Consider the following 17,539-nt stretch of genomic DNA (forward strand, 5'->3'; position numbering starts at 1 on the left):
AACACCCCCCACTCACTTCAAGTCTCCGGGAGAAAGATGGGCTGGAAGCAAATGTTTGGTTTGATAGATGCAGAATGGTGATGGGTTTGGAACTGGGATGGTGCATGTGTGAGCAAGGGGGGGGGGGGCACCAAAACTGGATGCCAAAATGGGGAGCGGGAGTTGAGGCTGTGATAAGGATTCATCACAACTTCTGCTTTCTTGTTCCTGTTCAAAGTGGATGTTGGGTTTTTATCAAGGCTGGCTGGAAGCTGATGCAGGTACAACTTTTTGCACGAAGGAAGAAGAGGGGGCTGCCTCGAGGGCTTGCTCTTGTAGGCCTCCTTCCGAAGGTAGCGGGTGAATGCAAGAAAGTGGGACGTGTTGTGTGTGGGGGGGGGGGGAGAGTGCATCCATTCCTTGTCCTTGCAGAAAGCTCTAGGACCGGGCACTGCAACACACCTCCCGGGAGGTGCTGCCGCAAGGGGCCTCCGGGCCGGGTGGCACCTCTGCTGCCTTGGCAGGGGGCGTCCAAGTGGCAGGAGGGGCAGAGGCCTGCGGGCATCGGCGTGGGGCGGGAGGAGGCGAGGCGGAGAAGCAGGGCACCTTGGCCGATGCCCTTCCAGGAGGCGAGGCCTGGGCGAGCAGGGGCTGGTGATGGTGCCAGCCGGCCGGGGGAGGGAGGCCCCCGTGCCAAGCGTGGCGGCGTGGGCGGACGTGGCGGCGGAGTGCGGGGTGGTCTCCCTCTCCCTCTCCGTCGCCTCGGCGGCCGGCTGCCGGCTCTTCCCCGGCTCCGGCACTAGGGGTCCCCCAGCCCCATCCTTCCTGTGCGGCGGCGGCGGCAGCGGCGGCGGCTTGCGGGTCGGAGAGGAGGGAGGGCGGGAGGGGATGGGGGCCCCGCTCGGGCTGTAGCGCCTCCCTCCTCCCCCGGAAGCGGAGGCAAGGAGGAGGAGGCGGAGGCGGCGGCCGTGGGTGGTGGGAGGGCGTCCCGAGCCCTGCGGCCGGAGGGGCCGGGCGGCGGGCGGGCGGGAGGGCGGCCGGCCGGGGGTAGCGGGCGGGCGGGCGGGAGCCGGGCTGCCGGCCCGGGCGGCGGCGGGCGGCGGGTGGCGGCGCTGGTGGTGGTGGTGGTGGTGGAGGAGGAGGAGGCGGGCGGAGGGGGAGATGGCGGCCAAGTCGGACGGCAGCGGCGCCGGCATCGGCTTCGCCCAGCTGCACAACCTGGACGACCACCACCACCACCAGCAGCGCGCCGCCGCCGCGGCGGGCCAGGGCGGCTGCGGCGGCGGCGCGGAGGACGAGGCCGGCGGGAGCAGCTCCATGCACATTTGCCATTGCTGCAACACGTCATCGTGCTACTGGGGCTGCCGGAGCGCCTGCCTGCGGAGCCTGCTGGGCCGGGCCGGGGGGGCGGCGGGCCGGGCCGGCGGAGGCAGCGACCCGCTGGCGCCGGGCGGCGGCGACGGGCAGCCCCCCTCGCCGTCGGCGGCCGCGGCGCAGGCGGGCGAGCGCCCGTGGCTGGACTGCCTGTGGATCGTGCTGGCGCTGCTGGTGCTGCTGGGCGACGTGGGCACGGACCTCTGGCTGGCCCTGGACCACTACGGCCGGCGGGACTATCTGTGGTGCGGCCTCACGCTGGCCTTCGTGCTCCTGCCTTCCGTCCTGGTGCAGATCCTCAGCTTCCGATGGTTCGTGCAAGACTACACCGGAGGAGGCCTGGGGGCCGTGCAGGGCCTCACCAGCCGCGGGCCTCCCATGATGGGCTCCGTCGGAGGGGGCAGGAGGGCCGGGCCGGGCCACCACGCCGGCACCCCCGGAGCGCAGCGCCTCTGCAGGCTCTCCGTCTGGATCTGGCAGTCCGTCATCCACCTGCTGCAGATGGGACAGGTCTGGAGGTAAGAGGGCCGCGGCGCGGGGAGGAAGGGAGCGCCCGGGCCGGGACATGGAAGGGTGACCTCCTCCGGGGCGTGTTGGGCCTGCCAAGGAGATGGATCTGCTGAGGGGTGCGGAGGGGCGAGATCCCCCATCTCAAAGTCAGGGAGAGGAGGGCGACCCCCCTCGCTCCCTTCCTTAGACGGGCAAACGCGAGCGGGGAAGGCTGGAGAGGAGAAATGCCCCCCTGAAAGCACAGGTGGAGGTAGAAAAGGCAGGGGCACCCTCCCTGCGCAAACTAGTAGCTGGAGGAAGAGAGCCCTGGCAGAGGAGGTGGCCCCCTCTCACTCATGCCCACGCTGGAGGGCAGGCCTCTAGACCGGACCCAAGCCTCTCCCAGCCCAAGGAGAGAGAGGAGACTCTCTATCCTCAGAGAAGCTCATAGGCCCTGGAAAGGGGGGGGGTCTCAGAGCCATGGAATCCCCTCCTGAGTGTGGGGGGACGGGCAGAGAGGCAGGGTGACTCTTAACACTCATTGTGATAGGGAGCAAGTGCTTCCTCTGTGTCCTCAAAGGAAAGAGGTGGTCACCTTAGGAAGCAGAGCTGCCGGGAGTCAGCTGCCCAGAGGCAAGGGCCCCCCTCTTTTTTACACAGGATGCACTCATAGCAGGACTGGATGCAGAAGAAAGGGGGGGGGGTCATTACAGCAGTCCCTCTTCATAAGAGGTTTGTCCCATGGCGGTGCTACTTTACCTGCTCCCTTGAACAAGCATCCAAGAGAAGTTGTCTCCCACAATGCATTAGGACAGCCAGGACATTGAACGAAGGAAATGATGTGTCTCTTTATAGGCTTGACACACATTGAGGGGATGGCTTGTTTCCCCCCCCCCAAAAAAAATCTGGAGGTCACCTTGTAAGAGACAACCTGTGGGCAGATGTGAAAGGAGTAGGCCTTCAAGCCTCCTAGAGATGAAGGGGTACAGTCTAGAAGAACTGGGGTGCTCAAGGGCATCTCTGAAAAGCAAAAGGTCAGCTAGGAATCACCCCTAGAAGGCACCTGGGGAGAGTTGTCCCACCTCTGTGGAAATATTCTGGGCAGTGTGCTGGCCCTGGGACATCCTTTGGAACAAAAAAGAAAGTGGTTGGTTGCTGGATGGAGTGTGTGGGGTCTTTAGACATAGGTCTGTAGCCAGAGATAGGAATTTCCCCACTGGGGGGAGGGAGATTTGAGGCTTTCTACAAAATCAGAGAGACAATCTGGAGTGAGGGCATGGTGCAAGATGGAATGCTTTGAAGCGGCATCCCTTGAAACTGCCACAGCAGAGAGGTTAGGATACACTCTGGACCCAGCTAGAATTCGTGAAGGTATTTCCTAAAAGGGAGTATGAGAGGGCAATTCCCACCCCCCACCCCGCACCCTTTTCTGTGTCCATCCAGAAGACTGGGAAGCCTACACACACTTCCTTGGAGTAAGCCCCATTGCACTCAGTGGGACTTACTTCTGAGTATGCGAGTGTTGGCTGAGGCTTCATGATGGCCTGGAATGCAAAGGGGAACATCCTTCTGCCACCCCACCCCATATAGTCTAGGGCCCAGAAGATTGCAGTCTCAACCTTTCCTACTGGGGGAAGGTATTTAAATATATTTATTCCCCAAAGAAGAGAAGCAGTGGGGAGGGGGAATCTCCCCCAAAAAGTGATTGGAAGGGCACATATTGGCATGGGTATGAAGCAGAGAAGAGGGTGACTCCTTCCTCAGTACATCTGTATAGTGGTGAGAGAGGAATATGAACCAAAAATGTCAAAGGATGAGTTCATGGGGAGAGAAGAAGCAGGAGAATGTTTCTAGGATAGAGACAATCTCTCTTGACATGACGGTGATGTACTCATGGATTTGCTGACACCTGTATCTGTGACAAACATTACACGCTAATGCCTCGCATGTGGCGGTGTACACAGCGTTCCCTGTAGGGTAACGGTTGCATGTAAAGCTGACGTGAGTATTTGTGAATGTGGAGCTAGACGCCCCCCTCCCTTCTCTGTTCTCCCCCCCCCCCCATCCACCCACATGGTTTGGCTACGTGAAGGTAGAGTAATGAAGAGATACTCTATACCCATGCCAGCCAGAGGGGGAGCCCTAGGGTAGCACAGGCTTCGTTTTGAGAGAGGAAGGAACTGTGGGAAAAGATGCAGTGAGTGTCCTGGAGAGACCTTTGCAGGGAGAAGAGGATGGAGAGAATTTGGGGAGGCCTTTCCATGCATCCAGGCACATGCACACGGACATGTGGGATTTTTTGCCAGAAGGACCGCCGCAGCATACCCTGGCAAATGCGCCTATCCCCGTCTCTTCTACGAGAAATCAGGAGGCAGAAGGCTGGGGGTGTCCAAATTGTTGCAGGCTTTATGTGACCTCAAACAAAGTGGGCAGGATAAAGTTTGAACAATTACTCTTCTTTAAGAGTGGTTGTGTGAGTGTGCATAAATTTAAACTAGACCCCTTTACCAGCATTGTATCATCAGGGGAGATGTGAAAAATGAAGCCGGGAAGGAAATAGGGAGTGAGTCAGGCATCGAAATGAACTATTAAAACACCATTCTCATTTGTATGTATTGCATGGGGGAGCTGGATTTGCACCTTTTGAGACTTATTAAGTATAAGGAGGGTTGGTGTTGAGATGATGTTCAGATTCAATTGCAAGGGTTAAGACAGCTTCTACAGAATTTTCTGGATTTGCTTTGAAATGATTTAAAATGGAGGCAACCTATTTGAGAGGGTGGGGAGAAGCCAGAATGAGGGGGGTGAGGGGGGGAACATTCTAGGAAAAATGGAGACTGCACAGCAAAGATCCAGCGGGAGGGGAAGGCACACGCTTGAGTGTGTGTGGGTAGCTTGTATGAAATTGCTGCCTGGGAAATACGCTGGTGGAATCAGGCACTGCAACAGAATATATTGCTTGCTTTTTCCAAATGTCATTTGCACCTCTTTATGCAAAGCAGATTCCTTTCCGCGGTGTGTGTGTGTGTGTTTCCCCTTCATGTTAGTGGAACACGATGTATGCGAGCAGAGCAAGGTTTTCCGAGAGATTTCTGTTTTGCTTGTACCAGGAGAAAGATGGATCTCTGCCCAGATCTTTTCTCCCTCCCCCTCCTTCTTTGATGTACCCGAGTACTAGCCAAAGCAGCTGTAGAGTAACATGTGTTTGTCTGGCTATTTAAGGGCCTCTTTTGGTAGCCTGGGGGTGGGGGGAGAGATTAAAGAAATGTTTTTTTTTCCTTGGGGGTGATCTCCATTGCATGAAAGCACACATCCCAAAAATTCTATAGCACATTGGACTGAATTGTGGTAGGAAAATATGAGGATTTGTTAGAAACAAATTGTATCTAGAATATGGGCCAATGTGCCATTTATTGTAAGAAGAGGAACAAGAGGTACCACCCCCAGTTTGCTAGTATGAGGCTCTGAATATTCATTGCAAAAGTTACACCAAGCAACCAAGAGCAACGTCCCAAGAAAGAGTTTCTCCAAACTTAGCTCAGTGGAATGTGGGATTCATTTAAACATTGGATCTTGCTAAGCCTGTTGGTGTGGAATAGAATGCTCTGAAAAACCCTGGACAGCAGAAAGGTCTGTTGAATGTTAATGGCCATCAACCCTTCCTAGCTGTCAATTTCTGTATTTTGGATTTAAATATTTCTTCTCTTGCTGTTGTGACCCTAATTTGAATTACTTTTTAATGCTGTGGTGGGACAGATCCTAGATGCTGTTGCTTTAAACAGCTTTTGCTAGTAGTCAAGTTATTGTATACTGGACTAATAAAATATGGTGTTTGGAGAAATCTGAAAACTAATTGCAAATTGTCAAGTGTTGTATAAGTCTTACTCCCTTTCTCTCCCTCCTTGATTTACTTCCCAAGTAGTAAGTAACCACACTAGCCAAAGCAGGAACATGTTTTTGTCTAGCTGATTAAGGGTATCCTTTGCTAGTTGTGATGGATGGTGGAGGTGAATGGTGGTAATAAACTGGAAAGTGCATATATTTTGATCTATGAAACCTTCAGAGAAGAGTTTTTTTCTATAGAACCCAAGTAACAATAACAACTGTGCTTATATACCGCTTTTCTAGACAGATTACTGCCCGACTCAGAGTGGTAAACAAAGTCAGTATTATTATTATCCCCACAATATAGCTGAGCCTGAGAAGACTGGCTTAGCAGTAGTGGGATTCAAACCAGCAAAGTGCTGATTTGCGACCCAGCCACTTAACTACTATGCTACAACTGTTCCAAGTAAATGTATATGTGGTTCATTGGAGGGGTGCTGATGTTAGAAATGCACTCACTATACATTTCATGTACTCAAGAACATGATTTATAACACCTTCAGAGAAAAGATTTATATATAATTCATTAGTAGAAACCTACTCATTGAAACTTCTTCCTGTTCTGTAGATGGATTGGGCCTCTTACAAAAATTAAGGAGCGGCAGTAAGATTGTTTTATGGTGTTTGACCCTTATAGGGTTGGACAGTATGTTAAAGTATTCTCACAGAAAGCTCAGGAGAGGCAGAGAGTGCATACCACATTCTGTGGGAATCTCTGACTATACACTATGATTGGGGTACATTTCTGCTCACCAGTAGCAACCTTATCTGTGGAGATAAAGAATAACGGGTAAGGAAGGAATCATGTGTCCCTAAAGCTCTGAGAACATGCCATCTGTAACCCAGTATTTCAAGGCTTCAGCGGGACAAGGTGGTTGAATTTTCTTGAGTTGTGGAGTAGTATGGAAGCAATTCTTTATTATCTTGGCCCTTTTGAGATCGGAGCCTCTTTGCAAGTCTGTGGTCCATAATGGAGGCCAATCCACACAGAGGATGCGTTCTATTTACAGGTGGGGAATGGAAGTTATTATGAGGAAGCTTGAATTTTATTCAGTTGTATGAGGAAAGGAGTAAAATAAGGGATTGCAGAGAGACCAGGAGGTGCCGTAGAGGTACTTAGGGACAAGTTTCCAAGTCCAGTTTCCTAAAGAACCCCCAGTTTAAGACCCACTACAGTAGTTACTCTCCTGAAATTTATAGCTGTTAGAGGACAAGCCAGGGTAGTAAGTAGATTCAGGAAAACTAAGGGCGAAGAGGCAAACATATCAGGCAGGATTTATAGCAAACGTGTGCTAAGGGAGGACCAGGGCAGAGCAAGGCAAGAATAAAAGCAGAGAGCACAAACAGGTTAGATGCAGAGATGGAGCTCTGTCTGGAGACAAGGGCTGCTTCCACACACATTGGATAATCCACTTTCAATACTCTTTAGTGAACATTTGAAACTGATTTTCCATGTGTGGAACAAAAAATCCACTTCAAAAGGATATTGAAAGTGCATTATTCAACGTGTGTGGAAATGGCCATGGACTGGCCAGCCAGCAGTCTTTCCCTGCTTCCTCTTTGTAGAATTACTGGGAAGGTGGAGCCAAAGAAAATGGGGCCATTGGTGGCATCAGGTGAGCTTGCCTCCAAGGCAGGGAGGATCTAAGGAGTGTTTCCTGATAACTGCTGCCAGATCAGGGACAAGTCCAGTTGCCAGTGAAAAGACTCACTAGGTGCCCCTCGGGTTCCCCAGCAGGCACAAAATTTCAGTCAGTCTCTGCAGATAATGGGCATCAATGATTTGTTGGGAGAAAGAGGAAAGGCCTTGTACGCTTTCCTTTACCACCTCCAGATTCATATCTTTGTTCAGGCAAAGACAGTTGGAATGCTTCACATATTGACTAGTTAGATTAACGGTACCAGAAAGCGGTAAACAATTTCATTTCATTTCTCTATCGGGCATACCTTTTGTTTAAGCTGTGGCCACAAGTAGGTTAGTGGGTCATAATTTGCTGTCCCGAAAAACATAAGAAGTTTAGCTTGCCACCAAAGCAGTGTAATTTAATCCCTTTTCTGTCTTCTGTGGATTTGGGTGCAACATAGCAGTGACTACGTGGATTCCCAGCTGTTCCTGGGGGAGAGGATGAAGGATAGAATTATGTTAGATTAATGCTTAAATGTGGTAAGGTTACAATACAGACAAGTCTTCGATGCTCAAATGTACAATTTTTAATGAAAATATTAACCACAGTTATTTGATTTTATTCTCTGCTAGACATTTATTTTCAGGTATAAATATACCACAGGCAGTTTGGGAGCTGTCACTCTAGGGTACATCCCACAGGCTGTAGGGATCCAGAGCTGTGTTATGTTATATGGTGTGGAAAAGGCCTGATTGTCATATGATAGGGCATTCAAATACTTTTGTTGATTGTAGAGTCAAGTGTAAGGAGACACAATGTTAGCTGGGAAGTGTAGTTTAAGAGGAGCCTGGGGAGATTGCTCCTCAGAGGGTTTGTTAATTTCATCTTTGCCTGCCCAAAGGTTCTGTCAATTTCACCTTTCCTGTCTAAAACTGTGTGGGATCATAGACAGAGGGCAGTGAAAAATGGAAATGGGCTGGAGCTGCCTTCCAGAGCTAGGCTTGGACTTGGAGAGGTTATAAGGGGCTGAAGTTTCCCTTCTGGCATTTCACAGCCCCTTCACACTGTTCCAGTGTACAGCAAAGCCTTTGCCCTGCTGCCAGCTCTGTCTTTTTAAACTACCCTTACCAGTTACCATTGCATCTCCCAACATGTGTTTTCCATGTGTCAGATGTCTCATGTAAAGAGACTCATAGGTTGTGATGTATATTGCGGAAAAGCATATAGTATATGCAGCTTTCATGGTGGTTATTTCATTGTCTCCTTTAATCAAATCAATGGTTGCTGCATGCATGAGGAAGCCCCCCCCCCTCTGATTTTTGTTTGCAAAGTTCTGGCAAAAAAAGAAATACTACTTGTTTCCACAGGACTCTTCTATTTTAGTCCGAGATCCCTCCATGCTCACCAACCCTGCTCCTTACCAGTTTGTGGCTCAGAATATATTTTCTTGTTACCTTTTTTTACAGAGGGGTCCACAATTGCGTATAGAAATAAGCTATAGATTATAAAACAAAAAGAGCTACGCTGGTGTGTGTTTTCATCTTGATGCACGTGCTGAAATGCTGTTGGAATTTTTTGCAGAGAGTCGTAATCGAAAAACGGATCCTTGTCTGTTGTTCAGTGGCATCTCTTGTATGGTGTGCATGCTGATTCCTGCTGGTTTTAACTGGTTCCCTTTGAGCTCTCTTTAATAAAATTCAGATTCTGCACTGAGAATTTGGGCATCCTAAATCCTGAAAATCAGGTCATTTGCCTATTTCTGTTTCCCACTTTAATATGAGAATTAGAAACTTCATAATAGGAGAGATTCTCAGCATAGGAAACTGTAACAATGTTGATGCTTGTGCAAATAGTCTTGACTCTTACAATAATCTGGATTATATGAATTCATCCTTGTTTGTGTGCAAGGCATGTGATGTGACTGTAGCTTAAAGTATGGGAAATCTTGCAGATCTTTCCTTCGAGATGTCTTCCTGGCATCTGATTGGATTAAATCATTTAGGCCTCCTTTCCAGCCCTATATTCGTAAGCGGAGCTGGAATTTGCCAAGAAAAGTAGAATGAATGCATGATGAAGTCAAATTTGAGTGGCCTTGGATGTGTCTCTGGCAAAGGTTTTTTGTTGGCTTGTTCTGGGCATCTCCCTATTGTGGATCCTTGCAATGTAATGATCAATCACCAGCATCTAGCCGGTCGTTAAAAGGCATTTGTGAATGAAATTGTGGCGGTGGTGATGAGGTTTGGGATATGTATAGAACAACCTGGTTCTTAGTCACTTAAATTGCAATTTGGGCATGCACCCAGAGATGTCCCTCTGCTATTGGTTTCCCTGAAGCAGAGGTCTGTCCCAAGTACCCCATCTTGCTAAGGTCCTTTAAGTGGAAATCCTGGGGGCTGAGTCTGGAGCTTTTTGCATATAAATCTCGTACTCTGTTTTTCACTGTACCTCACCTCCTTTATCAAGTATATCACACTTTGGTAAAGATTTAGTCCCAAAGTTTCACTTGTAGGGAAAATGACTTTCAAACGGAGAAACAAGGAAAGCAAGTCCATTCTTTACTAGTTCTGTAGTGGACCACCACTTTGGTGTAGTGGTTGGACTAGGATGTGGGAGACCCAGATTTGAACCTCCACTCTGCCACGGAAGCTTGCTGAGTGACGTTGGGCCAGTCAGCCTAGCCTACATCACAGGGTTGTTGTGAGAATAAAAGGTAGAGGAGAGAATGATGTTGTAAGCCACTTTGGGTTCCCATTGGGAGAAAAGTGGGGTATAAATTTACACATAAATATTTCAGTCCTCATTTGGTTTTGTATGAAATGTGCCAGCTAGTACTTCATAATTAGAGTGTAGCCCAGTGGTAGAGCACATGGTAATATCCTCAGATTCAACATCTAGCATTTCTGTTAAAGTGGGGCTGGGAAAGACAACATTGACTGAGGGCCAAGCTACAAGTGACGAATGACACTTGAACGGCAAGTGGATTGAGTGGAGCGCAAGTGGAGGGCAAGTGAACAGGGAGAAATACACTTGCCGTTCAAGTGTCATTCATCACTTGTAGCTTGGCCCTGGGTCCCTAGAGAGCTGCCAAGGTAGGGAATGTTTGCACTAGATGGACCAGTCTTACAGGGCAGCTGCATATATTTATCTGTGAGCCATTTGCCCTGCACAGCTTGGCCGCCCCTTAGGCAAAAATGCAGATCTTCCTATATGTATGCCGCATGTTTTAGTTTCCTGGAATTGACTTTCAGTGCAATGTTATTCAGAGTTACTTCAATCTAAGCCCTTTGACATTAGCAGTGCAATCCTAAGAGTTACACTTTTAAAATCCATTATTGTCAGTGGGCTTAGAAGGGTGCAACTCTACTTAAGATTGTGCTGTAACGAACTTAGACTGTAACGGACTTACAATATTGCACTTCTGGCCTGCATGTCATTATTTATTTATTTAAAATATTTATATCATGCCTTATTTCCTTGGACTTGAGGTGGCTAACAATGCAGCAATAAGTTGCAAGGATGCAGAACGTGAGCATCGATTAGTGACATTCATTATCATGAATTAAGTGGATGCCATATGAGGGTAGGGGGATGTATTGCAGTTTTTGGAGAATCATGCAAAAAGGCTATCATTGAACCACTGGCCGAAACACTGGGTTAAATCCTGCTATCAGCAAACCCAAGGATTGTAGATTCTTCCCACATTCCTCTTCCCCCCAGCAGTCCTTTCTGACCACAGGAAAATTTATTCTTGGAGGTTGCAGGATCTGAGCGGACTGTTAGCCTTGCAGCTTGAGAAGGTACAGTGAGGAAGGGGAGTGAATTTCCCCTTTCTGCCTCTTCTGTCAGTCATTCTCACCCTTCAGCAATCCTTTCCAACTCAGGAAATAAACTTTCTTAGGGTCAGAAGGTTCTGCTGGGGGGAAAGGACTGTGGGAAAAATCTGCAACCATTAGTCCCTTCTGCTGATAAATCATGGGGTCCAACTAGGGTTGCCAACCTCCAGGTAGTGGCTGGAGATCTCCTGGAATTACAATTGGTCTCCAGGCCACAGAAATGAGTTCACTTGGAGAAAATGGCTACTTTGGGGGGTAGATGCTATGGAATTATGCCATGCCAAGGTCCTTTCCTTCCCCAAATCCCACTTTCTCCAGGTTTCACCTCCCAGATCTCCAGGAATTTCCAACTTGGAGCTGGCAACCCTAGGTCCAACCCATTTTTATTTTTAATTGACATCCCTTATGTATGTCCATCCCATTATATATGAAGGCTGAAAAAATCTTTATAAAAAAGACAGCTTGGGGATTTCAGACTCCAAGCAGGAAAATTCAGGGGAAAAAAACTTTGGTGACAGAAAGGACTGGGAGTCCCAGGTTCAAATCCCTGGCCAGCCAAAGCTTGCTGAGTGACCCTGGACTAGTCGTAATCTCTCTGAACCGGGTCTACCACACACGATTGTTGCGAGTCCAAGACAGAGGAGGGGAGAAGCCTGTATGCTGCCCCGAGCTCTGTGGAGGAAGTGTGATGTTAAGGTGTAAATAGAGACCCCAGTACAGATATCTCTGATCTGAACACGATGCCAACGGGCAAGAGAAAATTACCCATGTGATCTTCTCTGCGCCTAATGGCTCATTTAGTGTGGACTATCAGCTGTTACCTGTGCAGCTTGAATATACCCGTGACCTGACGCACAGCCTAAATGGAGGTCGTGCTGACTCGTTAATGTTATGTGCATAGCAGAATTTGCACACATAGCAGCACAGCTTAAATGAGACACGTTGGTGTCTGCAAGATGCACAATTAAGTTCTTCTTTCCTGCCTGCATCACATTTCAACCAGGCCTTAGAGAGTCCCAAATAGGCACTGGACCAAGTTATAATGTGTTTGCTGTGACATAAAAGCTTGCATTTTCTTATATCCGTGGTTGCAACTTGGCAATTTATGGGCTAAATCAGGCCTGTAAATGATTACCCATCATTTTTGTTAAATTTGCAAAAAGGTGAAGGTATGGGTGGGAGGTATTCAGTACTCGGGAATGTAAAAAGTCCAGTAGCACCTTTAAGACTAACCAACTTTATTGAGGTATAAGCTTTTGAGAACCACAGCTCTCTTTGTCAGATGCATCTCTCTTCCAGAAGCTTAAGGCAGTCACTCCCAGGGCACACAGTGTGCCTCAAGACAATAATATTTACACCTAGTGAAATAAAATAACTAAAGGTTCCTGCAAACTCAAAGTATCCACTTTCCAGGGAGGCTGCCTGCTGCTTTCCTGCATGTGCTCTTCTGGCCTTGGATGGCTCCAACCAACTTTCATTAAGTAGGGAGTAATTCTGTCCTTTCTCAGCATTGTGTATGATTGGAACATTTGGTTGTTCTCAATACAGAGCTGCAATAGAATTATTGGCCCTTAGAGGAGTCTTGCCTTTTGAATCTCTGTGTGAGTTCATGCTCTGGGTTAGCCTCCTTCACATAAAGTGGCATGCTCAGAATAGTGACCCATGCAGAAACACAGGGACAGATGACTTTGAGGATAGATGGTTCATCCTTTTACTTGTTCTAAAATAAATTTTGGACCATAACCGTGAAATGTATCTCTAAATTTACTTGAGAAAAAGAAATGTGCCTTGGCTCTCAAAATTTTCAGAAACTTCTGACTTAAGCCAAAATAGTATTGATGTGGGCGCATGTGTCTGGCACCCCCTGTTGAGAGTGGCAGGCAGTAAAACTCGCCCTCTCTAGCACCTCCATCAAATGAGTTGGCAGTGCCGGAAACACAAGCGGCCCACGATACGGCAGCCGTACACAGCTCAGAATGGCTTTAGGCTTGGGTTGGATCACATCCCAGTTCTGTCGAAGTCGAGGAAACACTCAACAGATTGTTTATAAACAGAAAGCATGCGACAAAATGTACACAGTCTGATGCAAAAGGAGAGGTAGGAGTTGTTCCAGAAATAAAACATAAAGTAACTTTAAAAAGAGAGACCAAAGTAGATAAAATCAATTGACTTTTTCAACGGCAGAACTTCTCCCACTTGGAACACATGAAGCTGCCTTATACTGGCTCACAGGCCACTGGCCTGCCTAGTCTAGGACTCTCTGCTCTCAATGACAAGGGCTCTCCAAAGTACTCAAGCAGAGGCTCCATTCAGAAACAGGAGAAACCATGGTCTACCTGAACTGTGGGGAGTTTGTGAAGGATTTAGCATGCATTTATGTATTTACTTACTTACTTGCCTTTCTCTCGGAGACTCAAGGCAGATTACAAAATATGAAAAGCAATTCAATCACATAGCAAATACCTCCAATTAACAATGCTGTAGGACTAGGATTACAAGACTGGGAAATAGTGCAGATAAATAGCTAAGGCAACAAAAACAGACTGAGCCATGACATTCCACACTGAAGAAAGGGAGTGACGAGGGGGGAGGACATTGCATGGTCACTCATGTCTTGGCCAGGCTTCTTTGGCACTGGGGAGTGTGTGATGGCATCTCCAAGAAACAAGCCGGCAGGTCCAAGTTGGTTCACCATGTGAAATAGTATTTAAGAAACCTACTTAAATCATGGTTTTAGATCCAGTTTTGATAATCCTTAATTAACCATGGTTAGTGGAGTGGCCTTTGCTTAAACAATCACAAGAACACATGAAACTGCCTTGTACTAAGTCAGACCATCGGCGTGTCAAGGTCAGTACTGTGTATTCTGGCTGGCAGCAGTTCACCAGGGTCTCAGGCAGAGGTCTTTTATGTCACCTACTATCTGAATTGGAAGTGCCAGGAATTGAATCTGGGATGTTCTGCACAATTTGCAGAATTTTAGACATTATCTTCATTAAACCCGAATTAAGAAGAATGCCACACAGAGAGAAATCCTGTAACAATAAAGTAACAGAGAAGGGAACATCTGCTTATCTCTGTTCCTTGCACGGAAGCAGGAGCTACAGCTCAGTGCTAGAACACACACTTTGTGCTGAGAAGGTCCTATCTTCGATCTCTTGCATTGCCAGGACTGTTGTATGCATAGGTGTGAAATCTGGCTAAGTTAAAACTTAATGCAAAACCATGGTTTAATTAACTGAACTATGGGGAAGGAATATGGCTCAGCAGTAGAGCATCTGCTTTGCACACAGAAGATCTCAGGTTCAATAGAGTAATGATTGGGTTCAGTAACCCTATTCTCATGTTACAGTGAACACACATACATCCTACATGTACATGTGTACACCTGTTCATACAAAACAGCCAAATGCATTCACTTTACAAATGAAATGGGGACCAATACCTAGATACATGTGGGGTTTCAGACATGTGTCCAGCTCCCATGCGTTGAAAGTAACTTGAGAATTGCTTGAAACACATATGAAGGAAAAATCAAGTGTACACTGTACACAGATTGTACATGCGTTCACTGTAACTTGTGAACAGAGCTACTATAATGCAGTTTCATGTGTACACAGAATTTGCTGCAGTGTCAGATTCCGTCAGTTCATTTCCAGCATTTTTCTCCTTGTGTGACTGATGTGCACACGTGCCTTGATGAAACACTGCAAAGCAGAAATCTTGATGTGATCATAAACACATTCACTTCAAGATTCTTTTCTGTAGCATTTTATTGACATGGCCATTTATTTATTTATTATTTTAGGGTGTTTTTGTGCTGCCTCTTCAGAATCCTGCTTGAATCAAGTCCATACTGGGCTTACAAGTAAAACAATATCCTAAAATCATCATAAATTATTGATATAAAAATCAAAGAAGACATTAAAACAAGTGAGGAAGATTTAAAAAAACATTAAAATATTCAAAAACAGACCTCAAACAACAATATTTGATTTATATGCCACCCTTCAGGACAACTTAATACCCACTCAAAGTGGTTTACAAAGTACAGACGTAAGTACAGTCACTCAGCTGGCTTCAAGTGGAGAAGTGGGGAATCAAACCCGGTTCTCCAGATCAGAATCCTGCCACTCTTAACCATTACACCAAACTGGCTTTCAGACCAGAAGTAGACCATGAAACAGATTAAAAGATGAAAACCCTTGAGTTAAAACTCTGCATTAAAAAGGTGTTTTATCCCTGTGCTTAAAAACAGTATGGTACTAAGCACTGGGCGAGCCTCAAGGGGGAGAGCATTCCAAAGGCGAGGTGCCACCACCGAAAATGCTCAGTCTGTTGCCATCTGCCTCGCCTCTGAAACTGGGGGCAGAGAGAACAAGGCTTGAGTGGCTGATCCTATGCACTGCAAAACACCACATGAAAAGAACATGGAGACAAGCATACATAAGTCACATCAAAGTTGCTTTCTTTACAGTGTTTTATCCATGACACCCACAATGAAGTAGAGAGAAAAGATACAAATAAATGAAAGGAACTGAAAGATGAAGGATAGTGCAGATGCTGAGGGCCAAGCTTTGGAACAAAAGAACGAAACAAAGGAGAATTCCCAAGTCATCTATTTCATTTTGGAAACAAGTAATTTAGAACGTGCTAGTATGAAGAGAAATTTGGATGATGCTAATTCTGAGTATATTGCTAGCAAGGAGTTATTTCTAGCAGATTGAGGGGCTGTTCACACAATGTGAAGAATTGATTTCAGATGGTTCTGGAATAAAGGCTAAGAAGATGAGGGCTGGCGCAGTGTGATATTTCCTGCACGCTAGGTCATTCTCGACACACTTGACGCAATGGATCCAATCATGCATTTTTTGTTTCACTTGCCTAATTTATTCTTGCAACATTTGGCTTTTGGGGAAGCAGAAGGATGGGTTCTGAGTTGCAGTTAATGAATGATAGCATTTCTATGGGGTTTCTGAGTGCTCCAAGAGTTTCACGTTCATTACATCAGTAATTCTCACAACAGCCCTGTACGTTGAGCCAATTTATTATCCTCAGTGTGTTGCATGCTTATAGGAGGAGAGGGATGCTTTACTCACCTTTGACCATCCTGCATTTCCTTCATGGGAACTGGTGTCATGTAATGGCTAAGCCAATGGGCTGTCATCAGAAGGTTCCCAGTTGAAAACTCATATTGAGTGTGGGAATAATGGTTGGAGCCCCACTCTGCCACTGGATCTTGCTAGGTGGCCTTGGGCCAGTCGCTTTCTCCCAGTCTGATATATCTTACAGGGTTGTTGTTGGGAGGGAGTTGTAAGTCACTATTTGTTCACATTGGGGAGAAGAGTGAGGTATAAATAATTTTTTAAAAAACTGCCAGCAACTCACTGGACAGGCTTAAACAAGCCACACTTTCTCAGCCTCAGTTTCACATCTGAAAAGTAGGGAGGATTATACTGACCAACCTTACAGGGCTGTTTTAAGGATTACACAACAAGCTAACATTTGTGAAGTTTGGGATGCTGCTGTCTCTATATAAATGCTGCATGTCGCTCTCCTTTCCGCATCCCGCTCCAGGTATGTATCTTAGGGTGGAAACTGGCTGCCGGACGAGACGGCTGCTTGTGCTCTGTGAATTTTTGCTCTCCCTTCTTTATAACATCTGCTGGAACTGAGAGGTGTGCAGTGATGTCGTCAGACTTGCACATCTCCCCCTGTGATTCCTACCAGCCAGTTAGGTGAGGCGGAGGCAGGGACACTCCGAGCGTGGTGATGTCCCATCATGCCATCTCTTGTTAAGTCTGATTCTGCCATTCACATGGAGGCAGCCCTCGGTATTGTAGCCAGGCTGTGTTCCCTGAGTATGTTGACTAAATGCTACACTGTTCACTTACTGTTCTTCTGCATGCACAGAGCAGACCATTGAAATTCAAGGGGTTTCCCCCCTCTCCTGTTTCAAACTAGGAGATCATTTCTCATGTATTTATGTATTAAGCTTGATCAAACGGTGCCATGGAGTTAAAAGACTTCAGTTCTTTAAAGCAGACTCCCTGCATGTAGAAAAAAAGCATGTGAGATATATAGCTTGGCTGAACTCTCTGCATGGTGGTAGTAGAGGCTGCCATGAAGTCATAGCTGACTTCTGGTTACTCCTAGTGGGTTTTCCATGGCAAGAGACTTACAGAGGTGGTTTGCTGTTGCCTGCCTCTGCAACCCCTGGTCTTTGTCGGAGGTCTCCCATCCAATTACTTACCAAGGCCGACCCTGCTTAGCTTCCGAGATCTGATGAGACTGGGCTTGCCTCCTGATCTCCCTGCATACAGAAAGATTTTTTTATTATTATTATTTTAGAGA

The 17,539-nt window shown here is 47.2% G+C and overlaps 1 protein-coding gene across 1 annotated transcript in view; it reads left to right on the forward strand.

Moving 5' to 3' along the window:
- Positions 1-1,140: 1,140 nt before the first annotated feature.
- The window catches only part of XKR6 (XK related 6), a 211,432-nt gene continuing 195,033 nt past the window's right edge, over positions 1,141-17,539 (forward strand). Inside the window, exon 1 of the mRNA XM_054992682.1 lies at positions 1,141-1,871. Coding sequence (XP_054848657.1) covers positions 1,141-1,871 — 731 coding nt within the window. The remainder of the gene's footprint in view (positions 1,872-17,539) is intronic.

Source organism: Eublepharis macularius, chromosome 1 (genome assembly GCF_028583425.1).
Source record: "Eublepharis macularius isolate TG4126 chromosome 1, MPM_Emac_v1.0, whole genome shotgun sequence".
Lineage (NCBI taxonomy): Eukaryota > Metazoa > Chordata > Lepidosauria > Squamata > Eublepharidae > Eublepharis > Eublepharis macularius.